A 24,204-nucleotide genomic window follows, 5' to 3' on the forward strand; every position below is an offset into this window, starting at 1 on the left:
CAGCCTAAAAAGAGAACATAAAAAAATCATCAGCAGGTCCTAAAAAATGTTCTGCATGAATGCTAAAGAAATAGTGTTACTGTTCTGACTTGAGGCCGAACAACTCACGGGTTCCATTTCCATGCGGGTGTAGAAAAATGCGAAGATACATTTTTGAAAGGTTTTTTTTTTTTTTTAAATCACTCGTGTTCCATAATCTCAGATCTACACCTCCCTGATTTATTATCATCGCCATGCGGTAGAGGTCAAGGAAAGGTCTTCATGCTTGATGTCGTTCATGGGCTGATGTGAGCGGGGTATTGTTCAGAGACCCTGCTGCCACTTCATCTAATGTGCAGCAAACCATATAAATGATGTGAACGCACGCTCAGGGTTTCTGTCATATTTGCATAACACCAAGTGGTGACACAGTCCTCTCAGGAACATCTCTGCGTTCGTCTCCATTTTGTCACATGAGCAGCGTTTTCAAGTGCCCTTTAAACAGCACACTTGTGTAGCTGGCTTCCATGGAAACAGGTAAACCAACCTTCAGGAGAAGATGCTGGATACAAATATCTCTAAGCTGCTTTCAGTGGAAAAACATTTTAATGTGGACAGCCATTGGAAGCTCAAGGATAATGCTGTTTTCTTTGCATATTTTCTTTTCAGAGTCTCAATGTCACGCTATCTGAAATTAAGTTATAATTTATTGAAAAAATCTGAGTCAAATAAAGAGTTACATTTGCAGAATGTCAGTATCTTAAAACCATTGCTTGCTTCTTTCACTTCCTTCCACAAATTTGTGCCTCAAATATCTGCTTTCATGTGAGAAAGTAGTTGCAAATGTTTATCTCATGATTATGGTCCTTCACTCAAGTGTCAAATAGGATTAGAAAGACAGAGTAATAGGAATATTTGAATAATTTGCTGTGAATCAAACATTTATATATTTTTCTCACAATACCTCACTACAGGGTCAATCATCTTCAAGCAACATCTTTTCAATATTTAATATATTTACAGTCTAAAGAAAACAGTAGTGAGAGTGGTAGTGCTAACAGAAAAACAACACACTCTAAAGGGGAATAGGCATTCTGACCTTATTTTTGCTATCAGGGAGTTTGTGCATTTCAGTGCCACGGCCAGTCATCTCAGAATGTCCAAATGACTCTTGGGAAAATGATGTCCCACATCCAGGAAAGCTGCATGTATTTAATTATAGAGCTTGAGAGTGGATGTTGACTCCACTGTTTGGTAGCTGCCCAAAAACACAGAGAGAAATTCAACAGGGTTACTATAATATTGGCGGCATTGGATTAACATTGGATTAACAGTGCAAGATGTTATTCATGAGCAGAAAAAATAAGTGACTGCTTCAGTGCTACATGTTGGTGTCTTGTTTATTTGTTTTTTTTTTTGCACTTATTAATTAAATTGCAATGCTATTATTTCTTATGTTGTGATGACTGTGGTCTGGACACTCCTGTGTGTATTTATTACGCTTTAAACAACATATTTAGAAATTGTTTTTACACTTTCTTATGCATTGTATTTCTTTTTGTGGCAGTCTGGCATTGAATACAATGGGATTTTTTTTCTGTATCATTCTCAAACTGCAGCAACAACTGTGCTGTTTTTTGCTAAATAACCAATAGGGCCAAATCCAGCATGGACAGATGGAAAGCTGAATGACCTAATTAAATGTTTGGAGCGGCTGCTTTCAGTCAGCTGGCCTGCAACATAATATCATACACAGGGAACTGGAGTGCACTGAAATAGTTAGCGTGTTTATGCAAACCATTTTACAGAAATCTGCTTGTTACTGATGCTTGCAGTGATGAGGCAGCATCAGTAAGAGCTTAATTTATTATTAAAAGTCAAACTGCCTCTTCCAATAGGCACTATTGATTTTTCCAATTCTTCAAACTCAGTCTGGCTCTTATAAACTACTTATAGAGGTTTATTCATTTATTCATCTGGAGCATCAGAAACTTTTCTTGGATGCTCTCTAAGTCTTTTCTAGCAGTGACTGTACCATAGTTGCCTTAGTCTGCTCTGTCTCTATTGCCACAGCCGCTCCCCATCTTTAGTTCTGACGAATGAAGCAGTGTTGGCTAAGATTAAATGCATCACCATTGATGGCCCAGGATGGGAATGTCACCACAGAAAGAGAATTTAAAACTTCAGTATGGTGCATGATAGAGGCAGATTTACATAGCACTGAGAGGCTGAATCAGCATTGTGTAAACTCATTTGGCCAGTTGCTTGAATGAAATTGACATTTATTTATATGTAAAAAAAAAAAGTATCCCCATGGACTTTCTGTGGAGTGTCTGCATGTTCTCCCTGTATAGCGTGGGTTCTCACCAGGTGCTTCGACTCCCTCCCACAGTCCAAAGACACGCTGAGGTTAATTGGCGATGCTAAATGGTCCATAGGTGTGAATGTGAGCATGCTTGGTTGTCTGTCTCTATATGTGACCCTATGATAGACCCGTCTAGGGATGTACCCTGCCTTTGCCTTAAGTCAGTCGGAATATGCTCCAACCCCCCGTGACCCTACAGAGGATAAAGTGGTGTGTAGATAATAGATGGATGGATGTAATACAGGTCCTTAGAATTTGCTTGATTTAAAAATGAGCTGACTCCTAGTTCCAGTAGTTTTCAGTTTTTCTCCTATCTTAGAAGCTCCCTCTTAATAGGTTTCCATATTCTCATCCCCATCAGGGCAATGGGCCAGAGAGATATCAAGTGCCTCATTTTCAGTTGGTTGCTTGTGCATGATGGTCATATGCCTCAGAATGACATGTGAGCATCAGAGAGAAGCTTTATTTATAGACCAAACTTACCAGCAGTGACGGAAGCTTGGCCATGGTGCGTTCAGATCAGCACTGTGTTTGCTACAGCTTACATATGCCATTTTTAAGCTTTCCTGTTTGCTTTTCTTGATTGGAGAAGTGAGATTTGTCTGAGAGAAGGAAATGTTGCACGTGTGAATGTAATGATGTCATCATTATGTGTGAGGATATCCAGTGTTTGTTAATAATGATACATTAGTTGCTGTGGTGTAACAGTAAATGTCAGGATACTTCTTTGCAATCACATCCTAAAAAGTCATTCAGGAGATCTATTACTGGCAATAAATGCATGATTGCAAGACCAAAAAAGCAAAGTTATTGATTTAGATAAACCTTTTAAGTTGCAAATATTGTTTTGACAAGTTGTGTTGACATAATAATGCTGGTAATTACACCAACTTAATATTGTGTGTTATTTAAACTGACATTTCTACTTTACTTAATTTAAAATTTAATTCAAGTTGTAGTAAATTCATTAAATTGGCATAATAACTTGATTTTACTTCCCTTTTAGTTTAGGTGTTTAAGCCCTCAAAAACTATAAATCTTGTGTTTATGCTACCAGGGATTAAGTAATTGACCATTTAAACTCTCACTGACTGTAAAGGGAAGACTAATCCCTCAAACTCAATATAATTTGTTGAACACTTGTCAGTGTTGTCTTGAACATAAAATGGGTAAATGACTGCTTTCTTGGGTCAATAATGCAACTATACACATGTTGTATAAATTAGGACAAATCGTTCTGTTGCTGAAATTTGTATTTTGTTAATGCCTTTGTCAGCTGTTAATTTTTTACTATCATTCAGGAAACCTAAAGCCTACACAATGTCACCAAATTGTTACTAAGCGATCAGTCATGCATTGGCTGTTTGGTCCTGATGGAGGCTTGTATGTTTGTAGGTAAAAAAAACAACAACAAAAAAACAAGTAAAACTGAGGCCAGGATGTGAACAAGGGATCTTCTAACTATGACGCGGCAGTGCTAACCACCGAGACTGCCCCAAAACTCAGACATTCACTCTATAAGACTGTAGGAACCTATTCACTTTTACTCAGTGTTAGTATATCAAAATAGACAAAATATTCATTTAGTTAATATATAACTACACACAATCGTATCTGAATGTCTATTACTCATTACAATACATACAAGATTATGTTAATGCCAATCAAAGTTCCTCAAAACCTTCAAATTGCTTCCTTTGTTCAACTACAGCCACAATTGAAAGCAAGACTTTCTGACCAATAATGTGTGACATGCATTTCCATCAGAAAAATGAACCAAATCCAAGCTTCACAAAAATCACTTTATTCTACATATATATATGTAGTTCTGGCCACGGTGCGTTCATATATATATATATATATATATATATATATATATATATATATATACATATATATATATATATATATATATATATATATATATATATATATATATATATATATATATATATATATATATATATATATATATATATATATATATATATATTTTTTTTTTTTTTTTTTTTATTTTTTTATTTTTTTTTAAACGAATGTCAAAAATAAACAAGATTCAGCAACAAAAAAACCCCCAACCAAACAAAGGTAAATATTTGAAAGCAATACAGAATGCCTGCGTTTAATTATATTTTGATTTGCAACCTGGTGCTTGAATTGTGTGTTTTCCTTTACAAGGAAAAGACATTTCCACTAAACAGTTAAATCTCCTGCTTAATGCGTCCTCTTCATTATACAAATTAAAGCTACACCCATGCTTCTGTGAATGACACCAGCCACAGTAAAGGTGTGTGCCTGTGTGATGACAACATGACACACACAGGCTCATCCAGGGTGTGTGCAGATTCCTGTCCTGTTTCTTCATCCCTGTCTAGCTCTCTCACAGATCTATTCTTAAAGCTAACTGAGTCCCATCCACTCGCTGTGAGATCAGTCTGACCTCCCCGTCACAACAGTCTCCTCCCAGACGACGCCATCCGACCTTACGACTGTCGGCCAGTCTGACCAATAACAGCCGGAATCCCCGTTTCTTACGCATCCCATTGACCAATCAGAACCGAAGTGGGCGGAATCACCGGGGCCTGGTTTTCAGGTTTGGTTGCAAAGGTAAGCTTCGGATGGGATATTTTTGAGTTTTTCTTTGACATGTAATTTATTTTTCACGCTGTAATTTATAGACTAGTGTTGTATATGCCGGAGTGTTAATATGTCCGCTAAAATAAGCAATATTCGGCGGGTAACGGTCGCCAGTTGCTAGCTTGGCTAAGTGAACAGCCCTGTAAAGTACTCCAAGCAGAGAGAACAACGGTGATTTTCCAATATTACAACAACTGTGCGCTAATTCTGATTAATGACTGTATTGTCACTTGAACAACGGCCTTGTCCGTGCACGTTGAATACCATGTTAGCATCCTAGCTGACATGGTACGTTTTTCTTGTCGGTTACCACTCCGTTATCGCTAAGTTACACGGTTGTAAGTTTGCTTTCTTTATCAATATAGCCAGTTCCCAAACAAAACGACGTGTCTGTGAGTGTTTATAAACACGTCGCTGTTGTTTTGACTAGCTACCCCTGGCGTGTTTGTTGACAGCTGTTTTACCATTCACAATGTACTGTCCTCACTCAATGTGGCTGCACTCTGAATACTAACAACTGCTCAGGGAAAACACGTGTGAAGGGAAACATTTGTGCAACTTAACGCCCAGGACATTGTGATAGACTAATCATTTGTTGTTTACACAGTGTTGTGCTACTCTCAGAGAGCCTTCGGAGTGACTTCCAGCTGAGCCCAGTGGACATCAGGACGTATATCCTACCACACCTCTTCTCCCTTCAGGCTGCCTCCTCCACTGCTGGATGGTGATCGGCAACTATTTGGAATTCATTCTTCGCCTTTAAACGGAATGGATTTTGAAAACACTTGAGCTGGATAGTGTGCCGGACAAGTGTTGTGAGAAAGCCCGCCGGTGGTGGTCAACTTTTGAGGAGGTCGCACTTGGTTGTTTCTGCAAGGGGAACTAACTTAAAACTACAATGGATCAAGCCAGCGGTGGGGAGGATCCGAATAAACCCTCTAAAAAGAAGTCCAGCGAGGATGAGGGTAAAAACAAGAAGCTGGTAGGTGTTCAGAGTTGCTCACATGGAAGTTAGTGTGCGAGTGAACTGTCACATCCTGTAATCCCACAAGCAAGGGTTAATTTCTCTCACAACTTGTAAGGCAGGGAGTTACACTGGTATTCAGTTGCTGAAAGTTTCAGCAAAGATTTATTAACCACACTGTAATAAAGATTTTGACTACTTTTATGGCAGGTTAGTGAGCGCAGTTTAAATTGCGAAGTCCAATCAAACCAACTCTAAACATGACTTAAGTGCTGTTAGGAAGCTGCATGTTATCGATACCTCTCTGTTGACTTGCAGGATGAGGCACAAAGACTTATTGATGTGTTGTTATTACTATTTAATGTAGCCCAATACAGAGGGGCTAATAGCTGTTAGAGTTGAGCAAAAGAGATACCGTTTCGCTGAGTGCTTCACTTTTCAAAGCACTCAGTGCATCATGTGATTACTCCAGTCAGTACCTCCCCTGGAAGTTTTTTAAAGAGCATTCTTGTTGTGACAGTTTGGCCCCCTATGTATGTATCTTTAAATATACGCAAAGAAAAAGTCAAGTTTCTGGATGACTCATTGCATAGTGTGATGTCCATGTGGTTTGTGGTGGCTTTATGTACTGTGTGAGTGTGTGTGATTGATAAAACATACCCGTAGTCAGCCTGAGGGCAGTGTCTGTGAGATAACAACTGAAAACAACCTCGACCAATTGTTCCATTTTTAGTCTCCTCATTGGTTTGGCTTGTTGTAATATTTTACGCAGAGGGACTAGTGTGGTTTTTAGAAAAGGAGGTAACCTTTTCTGCATCATTGGAGCTCAGTATTCTGTATAGAATCTGAATCAGTCACTTCTGACACGTCAACTGATGCTGGGCTTTAACTTGTTGGCCCAAACTAACAAACCTTTGCCGCAATTGTGTAAACAGTGTCTCTTGCTCCTAAGAATATTCAAAACCAACAACAGCCTCATTAGGTAAACTGCAACCATATTCTTGTATTCAGTGGGCTAAGTGGAATGTAAAATCGTAAATCTAAACTAAACTACTGCGTGTGTTAAGTGCTGTCAGCAGCTGCAGAAATGACTGGTTGAAACTAATTTTCCATAACCAGAGACACAAAACTTTGGCTGCTGTTGATTTCAGTTCCTGCTTTTCCATGTTTGTCAGCATAGAAAGTTTGGCTACTGTTGAACTTTTCTGATTAATGTCGCCTCTCAAATGCCAATCATCGACTCTTAGTAGCGTTGTGCCTTGTTGGTGGGATTGGTCAGAAGTTTAGTTGCAGTAACACTTGCTAAACAGGGAACTAAAAAGCCACTGTTGAGGTTGAGCTGTGTTTTCTGTTTTTTTGGACAATGCATGAAACTAATTAGCCAGATTTCATATGAAGAAGCTGAATGTATGACTGACTCACTGACTTTATTTAGATCTCAGTTTTTGTGCTTAGGTTGTGATTGTTGTTAGCGTTATATTAGTTTGCTGTAAAACTGAAACACAGCATGGAAATCAGTATTGCTGTGTTTCAAACTAGAGAGTTTTAAACTGTAATCACTGGTTGTTCAGAGCAAGGTTAAGGTGAGAGAAAGTGGGACCATAATGACTACCAGACAGGAAATCCCAGAGTGGACTGGAATGACATGCACTCCCAGAGCTACTGAAGGGTGTTGCTTTGAGGAAACCTGACAACAGGCTGCAACTCGTGAATATCCTGCCTCCAGAGTTTAAAATGTTTGCAAGAGCGCCAAGATGACATCAGCTCTCAGCAAATCCCTTGCGAGACGTCTATGTAAGCTTTTTGTTAAGTGGTCTCATGGTTAGGCACGTTCCCTGTTGTTTAGATCGGAGAACAGAGCAGTTGGAGGCAAAGGAAGCCTGAACTGTTGCAGAAATCTCGGCACAGCTCAGAGTTTGAAGGAGGAAGTGATTATTCATCCCTGGGTGGAGCCCAAATTTGTCCTCTTTTGTTTATCCCCACAGTTTTGCTGTCCCGATATACGCTGAAGGTCCAAGTTTGTTTGCAGACATTTAAATAGGATGAAATTTAAAAGCATCAAGGCATGCATAGTTTAATCTGCGAACATTCTGCAAATGTGTTTTAAAGGCAAACGGGACAATAGCTTCTTTTCAGAGGTCTGTCAGATAATTGTGCAGTCTCATTCTAGGACAGTTTAAGATTCACTCATACTCGTTTAGAATGCAGTTTTCACCATATATGGGGCTACAGAGCTGCATGCCTGACATGCAGTGTAGGTTGTGTGGATGTGGTCGTGACTCAAGCATCGGGAAATATCTAGAATGAGAAGGATCAAAGTTGAGGTTGTCACTTTGCTTTCACACTCAGAGCTGCTACAAAGTACAGTACCATTTGCATGTCTAATGAGGAAAGGGTCAGACTGGCACAGTTTGGTCGAGGCAAAGTCAAATCAGTCTTTAGAGGAGAAACACTGAGAGCTGTGTATTTGTTTAACAAGTCACTGGACAGGATTACATCACACCAACACCATTTGGACTATGGGCCCAGGATGTAGATACTCAGCACAGCCAAGGACATTAGAATAGCACTACAGTGTTCTGAGATAAACATACCTCAAAACTTACCAGTGGTTTGTTGCTGTTTTTTGTTGTAATGTCCTTTTCTTGATGTTGTTAAAGTATGACAGCCAGTTGAACAGGCAAATGGAATGAGGTCTTTTAAAGGAATTCAGGAGAGCCGGTTTTCCAGAAAGGCAGAAATACTACCCCTCCACATACCAGAGTAAAAGATGACCTCACTGTGCAGCATGAGAGAGGAATCATCCCACTACATCCATATAATAACAATGGGGCTTCATATGTTAGAGTGTGTAGGAGCAGGCTTATTTTCAGCCAGCAATCTGAATGTAGACAAAAGACATTTATTGGGTGCTTTTATATATGTGACATTTTGGATTGCTTACAAAGTTACAGGTTTAGCTTCAGTTTCTGTCTTTTATGTCATTCAAAATTAAGAAAGAACAGTCACATGGATTTCCTCCTCACAGCTTTTTCTCAAACAGCTGACATGGTGTCCTAGATGTCGCATGAGTTAATTCATCAGAATGTGAATACAGAGAGTTTTTTAAATAAACACACTTTGAATTTACAATCAGATGTGTATCTGCACTAAGAAGTTTATATCATATGACATGCAGTCCTGTGATATTTTTTCCAAACAAACCCATAGTCCCACAGATATATTTGATGTAAGGAGGAATCAATGATGTCACTGATGTAGTAGTCATGCAAAAAAAGGATTGACTGAGCAGTGAACTGCAGTGAATGTCCTTGGAAAAGACTTTTATCCTCAAGTACACAGTATATTTATCAAAGGCTTAAGCAGCACTTCGGCAAGGATTGTAAAATCTTCATTCCTTTTGAACAACCAAAAAAGTAATATTTGTCAAATGATTGAGCTGGGACTTTCTAACTACAAAAAAAGAATTACCCATCTTCTTCATCAGCAGCAGGTGTGGTGGTAATTTAACCTTGTGATTTAATTAGTCAGTCAAGCGGCTGATTCATGTTTGCTCATAGCAGGCTACACTTGTTTGCTTTTAACAAAAGGATGAAGGATGATCAGTATATCAAAGGTCATTTGTTCATGTATTGCACATACACTCAGGCAAGAGGCTGAAAGTGGTCAGTGGTTTAGTTCGCAACATAACTGAGATAATTGTCTGCTATTTACCACTTTTTTGCAGTAGTAATATTACACACATACTGCAGATAGAGAGGGCAGTTGGCCAGTACTAAAGTGGTTTAAGTGTTAAAGCACATGCTTGTCAAAATTAACATCTTGTTTAAGATATGAGACGTGAAGGAGAGGATTGTGCTAGACTTAATGTTAAAGAAGCAGATGTTCGTAATACATGTTGGCTGTGAATTAAAGCTCATTCCCATTTATGCACTGTTATTCCATTGTTATCAGATGCACTTTTGCTCTTCTTCGTTTTTCTTTTAACAATTAGCTTCTGTGCTGTCGCAGATTGAGCCTGTTAGGCAGTGTTTCATTATTGGCAGTTTGTAGGCTGACCTAAAACTAGAATCGGAGTGGTTCCTTAAGTATGTTTTGAAAAATAATAGTCCCTATTATGTTTTGTTATAATAACTTAATAAAAAAAAATGGTAGACATACTGTTGATACTGGAAAATTACTTTTGGCAGATGAAGGATATTAGTGGATCCAAGATTTTTAATAATTATATAAATGTGTATAGATAAGTGTAAGTCATTTTGGTTGCTTTAAAAAGGATTGAAAACATTCAGTAGAAATAAAATTAGAGTGTCTGATTCATATTTGCTTTGGTCAGTCTAACTTTGGTGCATCACTAGGATTTGCAATATTCAATCATGTTAATGCATGCAAGAGTACTAAAGCAAGATACACATGTCACATTCATGCATGTCCCTGCTTGTGTGGAGAATTTAAGGTAACATGGACAAATGGACAATGTACGTGTCACCATTAAATTTTAAGAGAACAGGAGGGGCACAGTCTAGAAGACCAAAAAACAAGAATTGAGATGACAGTGCAGTCAACACATAACTGAAAGGCATTACGAGGCTAATCAATGAAAAATGGGGATGTTGTGTGAGAAAAGAGACATAGAAAAGAGACAGAAGTAATGAGCACATGAAGAAAAACACACAATACTAGAGGTAAGATGAAGAATTAAACTGTGAAACTTTTGCAGGAAATATGTAACAGAGTCAAGTCACTTCATTCATACAGACATTTAAACACAACAAAACACTGACCAAATGCTGAACAACATGAGTCAAATTAAACCATTAAAGCAAATTGAGAACAAATAACTCCAGCAGCGAAACAGGACTGGACAATGAAAGAGTTCAAACAAACAAGCAAGACATTTTTTTGGAAGCTGCAGGGGAACGATAAAACTTTAGAAAGACTTTGTGCCAAATGAGCATCACAAATATGAAAACTATCATCAAGCCAGTTTGTATAATATATAATAAATGTTATATGTTGCTAAGAAAGAAGCGTACAAGTTCACCTTAAAGCTTTAACGCACATTCTTAACACTTACAAACATGTCTGTAAGGTCAGTAGCTGGAAAACGGTAAAGTTGAACAGTGTCACATGGCTCTGTTGACAAGTTTGTGTAATGTTCTGTTGTTAGCTATTTTCTAGTTGATTTTGTAATGTTTTAAGCTACATTGAAGCTTAAAGGTAATTGCAGTGTGTCCAGTCACAACCTCTGTGTATCAATGACCTACACAGTAACTAGTACTTGAGCTGCTTACAATGCATATATCTGGTGTTTTATTCTGTTTGTTGTCTGTGGAATTATTTCAGGTGTCAATACAAGAACTGGATAAAATTAAATTGATTGAAGGATTGACAGAGTTTTAACAATAATCATTTCCAGAATTTAAGGTATAGGGTCCCTGTAGCTAAATTTTATCCCTAAGTCCACAAGGGCCTGCGTGGCCCTTAATCTATCTGTCTATCTATCTATCTATCTATCTATCTATCTATCTATCTATCTATCTATCTATCTATCTATCTATCTATCTATCTATCTATCTATCTATCTATCTATCTATCTATCTATCTATCTATCTATCTATCTATCTATCGATCGATTTTTTTTTAGATATATATTGCAAAAAAAAAGAAGTTTTTCTCGTTTTACTCTTCAGTCTGACTAAAGGTACCCAGATCTGCTACACATTAGGCTATACCCCAGATTTGAAAATATGAAGGTTTATGTCAGAATCAAGTGTACAGCTAGGCAGTGGGTAATCTTCATGGTTTTGACAGTTCTGACAGTATCACATTGTGAATCATATTTAATGGCTTACTGTGCTGCTGCTGGTGGAAGCTGTGGCATTTGAAGCCTTCAACGCTTTGATACATGAGCTTTAGGGAACCCTCAGGGATCATTTTAGGTCATGTTAGCATGTGGTTAGTACAAGTTGTCAGCTTGTTGCAGACTTGAGGCTTCGTATCTCCTGCTTGGTCACTCTCAACAATTTTTATGATACAGTAATGCCTGTTTTTTGCCCGTTTCTTTTGTCTTTCATGTGCTACTTTGCAGTTCATTATGTGTTATTGAATGAATATAACTGCAATTGTGTTTTGGAGGCATGTGAAAAACAGCAGGAAATAGACCACATGTGAGTGTTTTAATGGCATTCAGGAAGTTGGAGAGAGGAAGCGGTGAAGAATGCTTTAGTCACACAGTGGAGGAAACTGACACCTTCACTACTCTAATGTCACCCTCTGAGATGAGCCTTAATCATGTGTATCAATGGATTAGATCTAAGACTTGAGAATGGGAAGTTTATTGGGCTTGCTGTTACATAACAAAAAGTCTGTCAGAAAACCTGAGCATCGATGCATTCTTTTTTTCTGTAGCGATACATGAATCGTCCATGGCAGTTGGTCATAGTTGCATGCAGCAGTTTGACGCCTCATGAGTGGAGGGTGTGATTTGGCTGAGTCTAATGTAGGCCAGGATGAAGGGGTTTCCCTGCTCCTTCACTCGAACTGATGTCAAATTATTGCAATGGGTGAGCTTTCCTTCTGCTGCATTTGCTCAGAAGAGGTGTTTATTTGTGTTATTGATATGCTTTAAATTAAAGTTTGTCAGTGTGAGTTAAAAATCAGATTTTAGCGGGCTGGTTTAACAGCTGTGCATTGCAATCAGTGACATAAATTACAAATGGCAGACCGATTTACTGTAAAAATACCATGCTACAGAAGAATGTCTATAGATGTAAGTCTTTCTAAAACAAGCTGATGGTGTATTTAAAGTGGAGAATTGAACCGTAGGATTGATTTTTTTTTAAAAAAATGTAAGGCTAGATGCTCTATGAAAAGAGGTCAGTGCAGAGCAGCTACTGACTGGCAGACAGAGAAGAGCCTGGTGCACTGCCTGATATGTGTCAAGTGAAAAAGGCTTGACAGACATATCATGAGTCATCATATTTTAAAATGTAGCAGGGGTATTGTGGGATATCACAGAGCAATGTGACAAGTACAGTCACTACTTTGACATTTGCAGCAGCATATTTTCAGGCGCTGGGAGGCTTCTTTTTCAACACTTTGCTGCCTAGCACTGTGGTTATGTGCAGTATCATCAACCACCACTTAGCCAGCAGCCTGCAGATAAAAACAGGGTCATAGGTTTGCATGCTTTTGCACATGTCAGCAATTAGAGAAAACGACTGGTTCAGCAGGTGTGATCGCTGCATGATTTAAGCTAGACTTTAAATCCCGGCTAAAATAAATCAGAATAATAACTGCAACACCATAAAGTTCCTGAAGCACATGTAATATAGTCTTTGCTGGAACAGATTAATTTCAGTAGCCTGTAAAATCCAAATGACATTTTATGTGATGTCATGAACAATTTAAGAAGATCTCTGTCCTTCCTTACAAACCCCAGCTTTTGTAATGCATATCTTGCCGACCCTGAAGGATACAGTACTAGAAATTTGCTTTCAACGGAGACAGAGATAACCTGCGGGCAGTGCTGTGCTAGTCTGCAGTCACATGATCAGGCCATCGAGTGTGGAGCCATTCAAATCTTAGCTGTACTGCCTTTTGTGTGCTTCCCCTTTTCAGTACTTGCTGTTTTAGGAAACTGTAAACAGTACCAGCACTTTCCTGAAATAATAAGGCGACCACAGATTCATGCCCTTTTAAAGGCACACCAGCTCTCGCAGATATCTAGTGCATTCTTTTTTGTTTATTTTACTTCTGTTTAAATTAATTACAAGCTCTGAGATGTTTTTGGAATTCATTTGATTGAAACAAGTATCTCACACCGAGATTGTGTACAAGAAGAGCGATCTCTGCTTATGACCTGATTTTTTTTTTTTTTTGAGGAGAGCAACCTTACAGTCTATGCTTGATTAAATGGTTTGCAAATCAGCTTGCTGAGATGACAAGGATACCATTATGCTGTATGTGACAGATTTTTCTGTGCTACGATAAGAAGTGGTGTCGTCTGTTGCTTGTTGTCTGGCCCCCAGTGTATGCTTGTGGCATTGCCTACAGTAACAACACTATGTGTTCCATGTGCTCTATAATCACCTAGAATCTTTCACTCTAGATTTTACTCTGTTTTGCTGCCTTTTGTAATGACTAACTCACATATAGATGTTTTTTTTGTTATAGGTAATTCCATTGTCACTTCAGGTAAAAGTAAACCATGTCATATTTGGAGCACTCTGTTTCTAAAATAACAGTTTGAAAACAGAAAAACCCCACATGGAATCAGACATCGTCACTTCTAATTTGGCACAATTTTATATAGTATAGTATAGTATAAGTCTGTGATAACTTCTTTGTGACAATGTGTCTTTTTGTTAATCAGTATTATTATAAAATAGGACTGAGACAATTTACCACAGTAACATCTTTAAATTGCTAGTTTTGTCCAAACACCAGTTTAACACCTCAAGACATCCGATTTGCAAATTCTCATATTTGAGAAACAGCTGTCACAGTATTTGCTTCATTTATTTATTTTTTTACTTAAAAGAATGACTCAATCAAACATTAGAATTGTTTTGGGTTAACTTTCAGATAGATTTGTCTGTAAAAAGACAGTGTGAATGTTGTTGTTGAGATTTGTTAATCAAGTTGTTGATTAAATTTAACTCAAATAGTCAAGTCAGTATTTTAGTAATGTACACCACTAGTATTCAGTTGTGTTGTTACCCGTGCAGAGTTTTGCCAAAATATCAAATTTGGAAAACCAACCGATGTTAATAGACCTGATGTGCGTTTTACTTTGCAAAGACAAGTCTGTAAAACTCCTTGTGGTGCTGGTGTCATAACCAGGAGAAAGAAAACCTCCACCAAAGTTTGTAAAAAATGAGACGCAACACAGTAGAGCAAATGTTTACTGTCATTTAAAGATTCAGGAATAATTATAGGCATACTGTGAGGGAAAACACACAGAAAGGGAGCTTGTATGTCTATGGGGCTGCTGCAGTGATTATATTCTCAGTGTCAGTTTAAAGTGCCTGAAACCCCAGGTGTAAGTGGGGTCTGTAGTGTCTTTTGGTCTCTTTTTTCCACGTCTTTGCATGTCTTCAAAATGATGTGCTCACAGTGCAAACATATAGATAAGCGAGATACATTATATTGAGAAAAATAAATCATGCTTACAGATATCTTTTGTAGCAGGGGAGGCTGTGTTGTCTTCTACCTTTGAGTTTACAAAGACAGACACTGAGAGGACTTTGTAACAAGATTTATTTAGAGCAATTAACTTGCTTAGACTTTATCTAATTCAGTTACATGGATGGTATTTGGTGCTGTCTGGTGCCACTCCCTTAAAATTGATCACGACATTGGCTATGTTGTACATCCTATCAGATTACACAAAGAAAAATGACGCAATTTCGACATTTATGACAATAATTGGCAAACATGACACTCTCATGTAAATTAACATTAGAGGTTTGGTGGAGTTGTGTTTTTCTTCAGTTAAAACCAGCTCCATAGAGGGTTTTTCGATAAACGTTGTTGTTAGATCTGTTATATTCATTCGCCGGGCCACTAGGCAGGGCAGTGCATCATTTTATAGCAGGAGCTCTGGTGCACCCTATTGAAATGCTGAAGAGCAACAGTCTAGATAGATTTGTGGATTAAATATTTTTATATTGACATTCAGAACAGGACATCTTTTTTCGCAGTATTTCTGATCTGTGATTTGATAACGAGCACGGACATATATCTGTGCCCATCTGTATCATCTGAATTATCCAGACCACTGTACAGTACTGATGTACGGGTTTCTCAGTGATTGTCCCAAATTTAGGTCATCACTGGCTGAGGCTTTAAAATTCCTGTGTAAGCAGGTTCACGATCATTTTGCAACGTATGCATCAACACTTATTTAATTTCTCACTTGGACATAAATCAAGATATGTACGTATAAGCACAGTATATTATTATTTTAAGTAACAACAGTGTTACACTGGCAAACTGCATATTTGTCGCTATATTGGGTGAAGAAATCTTGATCATTCATTTTACTCGTTGCCTTTTATTCCTTATCTTGTTGTTGTGCAGTGTAGATGGCAAGTTTTATACTGCTTCTGTGTCTAACAGCTTTCCAGTGTCTGTTTCTCATGAGTTACTAGTACAGTATATTGTCTTGTTTTGAACTGTGTCTGTAAGATCTCTTCAGCGCTGTCCTCTTGCTTTGAATTGTTGATATCTGCCACAGCAAGATGTGCTTTATTCCACTGAAATAAGTGGAATTTTTAAATGCTAGTTAAGGACATTGATAATTGGTACTCTCAGAACAGGCAACAAACTGTTTATTAAATGAATGAACATCAAATGAGAATTCAGATTTTCTGGTAGACTGGACTGCTGAGCTATTTAAGTTTGCTTGCCAGCATATGAGGCTAGTTATAAAATTTGCAGTTTTCCTTAGTTTCTTCCAGTTCTGCTATCTATTTTCCCCCCAGAGGAAACATGGATTGCTTTGCCACCAGTGAAAGACAAGTGTGCGTGTTGCTAACACCTTGTAGCCTGTGGCTGAATAGTACAGTCGATTAAACAGGGACACAAGGTAGTTTCATGAAGTTGCCAAAAACTGTCAGCAGCACTGACAACAGTGTCTAGGTCCCAGTAATCCTTTGTTGTTATTAGAACTAATTAAAGTAAAACCTAATTTCCTTCTAAACTCCTTTTAGAGAGGCATCGTAGTCACTGACTTTATAGTGATCGTTCCAGTGAGTGAGTTAAAATGACATCATACAGATGGTCCAGTTAAATTAGTTGAGTATAACAAGTGTTGCTATTTAAAAGCTCTGCAATTATAGCCAGTTTGAAACAAAATTGGTCTTTTGTCCGTCTTGGATGAAAATTTATTTCATGTGCCACTTGGTGACATTTTGTTATACAGCTAAGAGCAATGGAAGAATGTGTCTCTTTATGAGTTAATGGAATACTAGCATTAATTGTAGTTTGTAATATCAATTTCAAAAGTTATTGCGTGAAATATGCATACTGGTATGGTTTTGTGTCCCCAAATTGACTCTCAAGTTGTGGGATATTGCTTTGTGTTTTCATTTTTAAAGATCTGCATGGAGTCATAATCATATTTGATTAAGGAGGGACCCAGAGCTAATTTGATTAGGTTATTTAGAGAAATATGTGTTTGGTAATAAACATTTATTATGATGAAAAAGTTTACTTTAATAAGCGAGAGAAGCCCAGAGGACATGCAAGCTTAATTGTTAGATGTTAAATTGCAATGTTGCGATGTTGCCAAGATAATGGGCAAGGAAAGGCCCTCAAGTCAAGGCAATTAACCAAACAGTGGTTTGATTGTTGTTAAATTGATTAGAAAATGTTTAAGCACTCCATTTGAAAATTAGCTATTGTTTCACGCAGTTTTAGACTGTTAGAGAATGCTGGGCTTAATGACACATTGCTCTGAGTTAGAAATGGGAAAAGTTGTTGCTCAGGTCAGATTCATACTATCACAGACATTGCATGGAGTGCTGCAGCTATATTAAAGGAAATGAGTGACGGTAAGACAACTGCCTGGACATCTCACACAGCACCCTCTATGCATAATGCATGATGCAAATGCCATATTTGGTATCTTGTCTTCAAATAACAACCTGGGCAACACATGAAGCCTGCACATAGAGACTGAGGTTTTGTTTTCTGTGGTTTATAGCTTTTTTTCCCCCAACTGTTGATCAGTTGTTGCAGACAAAACTAGTGATGGATATGGCAGTTTGAGTGTCTGCTCAGTGTTGCCCAGAGCGACAGCTGATGAAGATACGCAGAGGGAGGTGCAGGTTAGAGCCAATCTGTTTGCTCGCCCCAGCATCAGTGGTTTCCTGATTAGAATAGTGGAGAAATCCGCGGCTGGAGGCAGGCTTTATGGCCATCACTACCCCACATCTCCCTACTCATTAGTACTTTACAGCCTAGCACCACAGCATATGGCAGTGTTGCTACTGCTTCCCATTTGAGGTGTGTTTCAAATGGCTGTCCCTTGCCGAGCCACAAGCCTTTGGCTGTAGCCTGCCTTATTGTGTCTGAGACGAAGATAAACCTCTGTGTTAGGAGAAATTGTGGTTTTAATTTTACGGCCCACTGTCACTACAAAAGATGCTCTTTAGAACACGTGTTATAGCAATAAGAAAATACTTAATTTAGTTTAATAATTTATTTGTCAGGGACCATGCACACTAACATTAATCTCATAGGAAAGGAGATGTATTGTACCGGATTTACCTGCTAGCTAATTTCCATATGCAGTCCCTGAGCAGGTAGAAGCAATGGTTTTTAACTGTGCTGGTCTATAACACAATGCCTTGACAACATGTGTTTTTGAAATATACAAAACCAACCAGCAGCACTAACTTGCATGTTTTCAGTGGACATTATGAACTGGTGTGGTTGTGGGATTATAAGTGCTTTATGATAGGTCTCATTTTATGTATTTCTTTGCTATGTGTGTTTAATGTATGTGTCTTGGTGATGCTCAACCTTGAACACATACACACGTTTACATTTAACCTATTATTTGGGATCATTGTTATCAGTATTGTCACATCCTACACATGTACAACATCCTGGATTTACTCGTACCATCACTGGAGATTTAAACAAAAAAAAAAAAAAAAAAAAAAAATGATCATGAGAATAAGCTAATTCTAGCTGTGGTTTGAAGGCATCAAGCACATATGCATTATGTCTTCTCTAATGTATACAAGAGTTATTGGAAACTTATTTTGGTTTCAATTAGGAAAACGAGAAAGTATCCAGAGGACACTGTACATGTGACAACACTTCAGATGGGACGTATACTGTGCTTTTTCCGGTATTGTCATTTTCTGTTGGATCTTGTTTTTCACACTGTGCCCTCCCTCCAACAGAACATACACATAAAAACTTTGGCTGATGATATGGTAAGGTGCTTGGTTTAATTTTGGTGTGACTAGTTTTACTTTGCGTCATCTCATGTTTTGTCCTGACTGCACGAGACTTTTAACTGAAATATGTGGATGGATCAAATATGACAACAACAAATTATTTAAATTGATATTTTAATTAAACATGAAACATAAAGATGGGATACATTTAGTTTTACAGTACAGTGTGAAATTATATTACTGCGGAGTAACAAAAAAAGAATGTACTTTAATCTGTCTCACTTACTGGTTTTTGGTACCACGCTATAATGCTGTGTAAATAAAAGATGATTTTTCATGGTGCTGTTAGTTAGCACCAACAAGGTCTGTTGGCCTAAATTTTTCATTATGAACAAAACTTAGCCCATAGCATTTAGACTTTTGTAAGCAGCTCATAGATCATTTAGTGTGTGATTATCAGTAGTTTTTTTGATTAGATGTTTTTGCCTTGGGCTTTTTTAATACTCTTCGTTAACAAATAGCCTCACTTTGACACTTAAAAGCTGAGATAGCGTTGCATTATTTTTTGTATAACCAGTCAGCATGTCTTTGCAGCTTGCTGAAATCTGTGTAACAAACAGTATGTTTGATCCATACAGTAATATTTCACATTACTGACAGTAGTGACACCATGTATGTCATATATGTTTGTCTTTCCATTTCATTTATACATAATATGCTCATTCATCCAGCACGTCTTCTCCCTTCCATTTTACTAAATTCAACTAACAGTGTCTGGTTGCATGCGGTTCTTGTACTTTTTCTAATTTCACACTGAACTTCACTGTACAGAATTCATCACAACAGTGCCAAGTGATGAATATAACAAGGAAACTTGTTACTTACACAGCAAGCTTAAGTAGGTACTGTATGTGAAAATTATTTGAAGAACGTGAGCACAAACCAGGTAATCCCATGACTTTAATGGTAAGTAAAGTCCGGATTAGTTTCATGTAGTATACTAAGAGAAATAAATGTGTTCTCTCCAGCATTTTTGTATTTGTGATGCTAGCCTCACTTTCTTTTGTTTGCAGCAAGACATTTTGACCTGCCCTTAACATCAGAGTATCTTTACTGTAATATGTGGTGAACTGTATCTTTAAGACACTTGCAAGACACAGAACTACTCTATGAAGTGTGACAACTTAAAGTTCAAGTTACTAGCAGCTTAAATCAATCAGTGTATATATAAAAAAGATCTGTCTTTCTTTCAGTGATCCATATACTTGACCATAGTCTAAACAGGATCGTTAGCAGTGCGATATTTAAATATGTCAAACACTGTGTTTTCTTGCAGCGTGATCGTATCACCAGTTTCAGGAAAACAGGGATGAAGAAGGAGAAGCCCCTTATACAGCACCCAACAGATCCCCTCTCTACCCAGACTGAACTGCCTGTTCCTCAGCCCCTTTTTGATGACCGATCCATGAATCTCTCCGAGAAGGAAATTATTGACCTCTTTGAGAAGATGATGGTAAGCCTTGTGTTTTTCGTGCGACGTTTCCCTTGCATAGGGTCACCTGTAGCACTCTACAACAGTTGTACCCTGCAGACTAATAACACTGATAACTGTCACCATCCCTGGAGAGTAGTTCCTTTAAGGCAGAGAATACTGCGCATGCCTAGTAAAGACAGTTGCTGTTTTTCCTTTGCTTTAGCATTGGAAAATGAAGTTCGCTGTACCCAGTTGGGTCAGGATCACATGATTATCCACTTTGTCCTTTTGGATCTTGTATTATGCTGTCAGTTTGTTTTAGCCATCCTGAACAAGGTGTCCAACACTTTGGTCCTTGATTGTGTTGATAAGTTGGCCTGGTGAGTTTAACACATGAAACTTCATCCTTGTTGCTCCAATCTTACAGCTCCAGCAGTACCGTTTTCAAAATGTCAGATTGACTGCAGAATTGATAATCTGCTCAGAGCCCTGCTATCTGTTGACAGGGTAACATTAGTGTCAGCTGCTGCCCTTAGCCCTTAACTGTTTGCAAGTCTCTGTTGTATTTCTGCTTCTCAATACTGCGGCTCAAACCAATCCATCATATCAGACAATTTCATGTGTAGAACATGCATTCAGGGTTGTTCTATTGATCAGACTCTGTCCCTTAAATTATGAATTTCCACAGGAATTTTAGTCCAAAGTCAACAGATCGTGAAAAGTAGCCCAACAAGTAAGTGAAGCAGAGTGAACAGAACTGGTGTGACCGTCTGATCCCTACCTTACAGGAATGACTCTCCGAAGCTTATGAACGTGATCACCAATCTCAGACTGCGAAGCCATTCCGAAATAAACTAGAAGAATGCTCAAAGTGCTTAGTTCTCCACTAAGGCACATGCCCGGTCTCTAAGTTTAAAAAAATAATGTGGATCTGCTCCAATTTTTAATGGGTTCATCCTTTGGTCAAGCTCCATCTCTCCACCTGTTTTCATGAAATTCACCTAACTAATGTTGGTGTAATCTTGCTGGTAGATAAACAAACAAAGACAAACAGCACTGAAAACAAACCTCTGTCTTGGTGGAGGAACTATAGTGCCCATATTTTTCACAGTGAGGAAGAATGTCAATAAACAGTGTGGCTCTGTGGTGTGTTTTTGGACAACAGTGAAGCTCTGTGGCACAAATGCATAAACTTAATAAGGCTTTGGACACATAGCCAATTCTTATGTTAAGTTCACTGTTGTTTTTTGTCTTTTGATGGGATTTGTGGCCAATTACAAAAATATGGAAAATCACCGAAGCTTTATTTACGCCATCTGTAGTAAAGATAAATCCATTTTACGTTCAGATGTTAAGCTTCTGTGAAGCCCGGCTCCACCTACGTATTCCCTAGGCCGCTGTCAGAAGCCCACCAAACTTTGAAATTCACTTTGCACTCATCTGTGGGGTCAAAGCACTGTCACACTTGTGATTTTCTCCATTGAAATGCATTTTTGGCCTTATGTACTGCAGGATTGAAATCTAACAAAAAGCTTTCAGCCCATCTCTTTGAAGTGGGGAGCTGAATTACTCTGGCTTCATTGCATAGGTTGTGTGTACTATTGTGGATAATGTCTCTGAGTGTGTGTGTGTGTGTGGTACGGTGCCTGGCTTTCCTTTTTTCTCATACAATGGTCTTTATTGCCAGGGCCACAGAAATGCGACCAGTGCTCCTGGTTTTCATCAGGCTACTGCTCAGTGTTTTCTTGCCTGGGTGCTCATCCCTGTCACTCAGTTCACCTCTCAATTACTATGTTTGTGCTCACAGCAGCGTGACATTAAACCCAGGCTTCAATTTGCTCAGTGACAGACGACACAGAAGACATGTTTGCTAGTCTGACATTTGGCAGGCCTTGACACTTTGGGTTGGGAAGTATAATTACAGTAATGAAATCAAAAAGAAAAGGATTATTTACTTATGTACTTTTAGAGCCATCTCTATTTACGTTCATGGACTGTAAACTTTTCTGCTTTGATGCAGCAAATACAGAAATAAACGTGGTGGGTAGTTTCTTTTGATGCTTGTAGCTTCTCTCCAGCATCTGTCTTTTCTCATCATTTCTTTTCATGTCATACACACATACATTTTAGTTGCTGTCTTTGTCTTTACAGCCATTCAGTTATTGATTGTTATTATGGTGCTACATGTTGCAGCCTTAGATGTCTTGCTGGCCTCAAATGTAGGGCTGACCCATGCCATATTAGTGAGACCACCTACTGTGCATTAATGACTAGGAGAAAGTAAAAATATTTTTTCTCAGGAAAGTGGTTAGCACATTGCGCTGTGTGTGTATCTCAAAGTGTAAATAGCACATAGCCTATTACTGAAAGGTCATCAAAGGGATCTGGTAAAATATAGGAAGAAGCACTCAAACATTGGCAAGGAAAACCAAATGAACTCTTTCTAGAATTTTTTAAGCTAACATTGAGAGCAGGAGTATATTCATAGGCACATGGGGAAAGTTAAAATGCATGAAAAAACCTTTTGCTTTCAGCACTGCCTTGAGAAGGGTGTAGTTTATGTCTTTTACTCTATGTGTTTTGTCACAGAATTTCCAAAGATGTGCACAGCCGGAGTTCAGGGACTCATCAAAATGCACAGCAGTAAATCCGCTGATGAAATGTCCAGTATTTGCATCTCACTAAGGAGGCAGCTGTATTGCAGATGCAAACTCCAATCTGAGAGGTTCAACCTAAGAACAGAGTAGCACAAAAAATGACATGTAAACTAATTTCTTTAGCCTTCAGTAAGCTGTGAAAGCATTATGCTAAACCTAGACTTATCAGAGTCCCTTTTCATTATAAGCTGTCTGTACAAATGATCATCACAAAACAGCAGAGAAGTGGTGTGTAGTGGAGTTCGATTTGTGATCCTGAAGGTGTGAACTTGTCTCAGTGGTTGTTGCATATTGACACTTTAAGTCCCCCGTGTTTATGTGGCCATTAGCAGTTATGGAATTATCACCTGGATGATGCTGTTACTTGTCTGGCAGCATGAAAACTTACAAGAGCATGCCATCCTTGCCTTGGATTGATTGAACTAATTTGATTTCTGCACCAGTTTTTCAAGAGAATGGGGAGTGGTATCAAGGTGCTTGCAGAGACAGAGGACCGGTGAAAGAAGAATGTCACATTGCAGTGCTGCTGTGGCTAGTTTGAGGTTTTATGTGCCTCTCTGTGTGCCATTGTCAGGATGAACACTCCTAGTATTAAGCTCCTATGTGATCCCTCAGCAGTTCCACTCTGCACCAGGACATTAAAACCAGCCCACAGGAGAATTACTGCATGTGCCCTTACACACTCATGGATCAGACTTGAGGGTAGTGGACAAAATAATTGATTTGTCACAGCAGAAGCAAAACATTTTTTTTTTCTTTTTTACTTCTTCTACTTTTCTTAGATCCATTTTCCCCTGTAGAGTACCCTCTTTCAGCCTCAGATTCATTTGATGGTACCCATGAATTGTTGTTGTCCTTCATTTGATCATTTGAAGCTCATAGTGCTTTGCGTTGTGCATATAATTTAGATGTTAGATACTTATCAGGACAGTGGAATATATATATATATATATATATATATATATATATATATATATATATATATATATATATATATATATATATATATATATATATATATATATATATATATATATATACTGGTACATTTATATCAAATGTATACAAAAGAACATTTGATATGAAATGTAACAGTCACTAATTGAAAGTTCTCACCCTAGTTTAAAGATGCTTGCATGCACACCAGATGAACTGTGCAGAAATTGTACCATTTTTTAATACATAGCTGAATACAGCTTATAGGTCAA

At 38.1% G+C, this 24,204-nt stretch overlaps 1 protein-coding gene across 6 annotated transcripts in view; it reads left to right on the forward strand.

The window, feature by feature from the left end:
* Nucleotides 1-4,798: 4,798 nt before the first annotated feature.
* The window catches only part of diaph2 (diaphanous-related formin 2), a 373,465-nt gene continuing 354,059 nt past the window's right edge, over nt 4,799-24,204 (forward strand). For 4 of the 6 annotated variants that reach the window (XM_055016416.1, XM_055016421.1, XM_055016420.1 and 1 more), the window contains exons 1-4: nt 4,799-4,951; nt 5,589-5,963; nt 18,869-18,901; nt 20,202-20,378. In XM_055016416.1, the coding sequence (XP_054872391.1) occupies nt 5,880-5,963; nt 18,869-18,901; nt 20,202-20,378 (294 nt within the window). In that variant the 5' untranslated portion in view covers nt 4,799-4,951; nt 5,589-5,879. Of the gene's footprint in view, nt 4,952-5,015; nt 5,153-5,588; nt 5,964-18,868; nt 18,902-20,201; nt 20,379-24,204 lie in introns of those variants that run through there. The other 2 variants (XM_055016417.1, XM_055016419.1) reach the window with 2 other exon arrangements.

Source organism: Amphiprion ocellaris, chromosome 13, assembly GCF_022539595.1.
Source record: "Amphiprion ocellaris isolate individual 3 ecotype Okinawa chromosome 13, ASM2253959v1, whole genome shotgun sequence".
Lineage (NCBI taxonomy): Eukaryota > Metazoa > Chordata > Actinopteri > Pomacentridae > Amphiprion > Amphiprion ocellaris.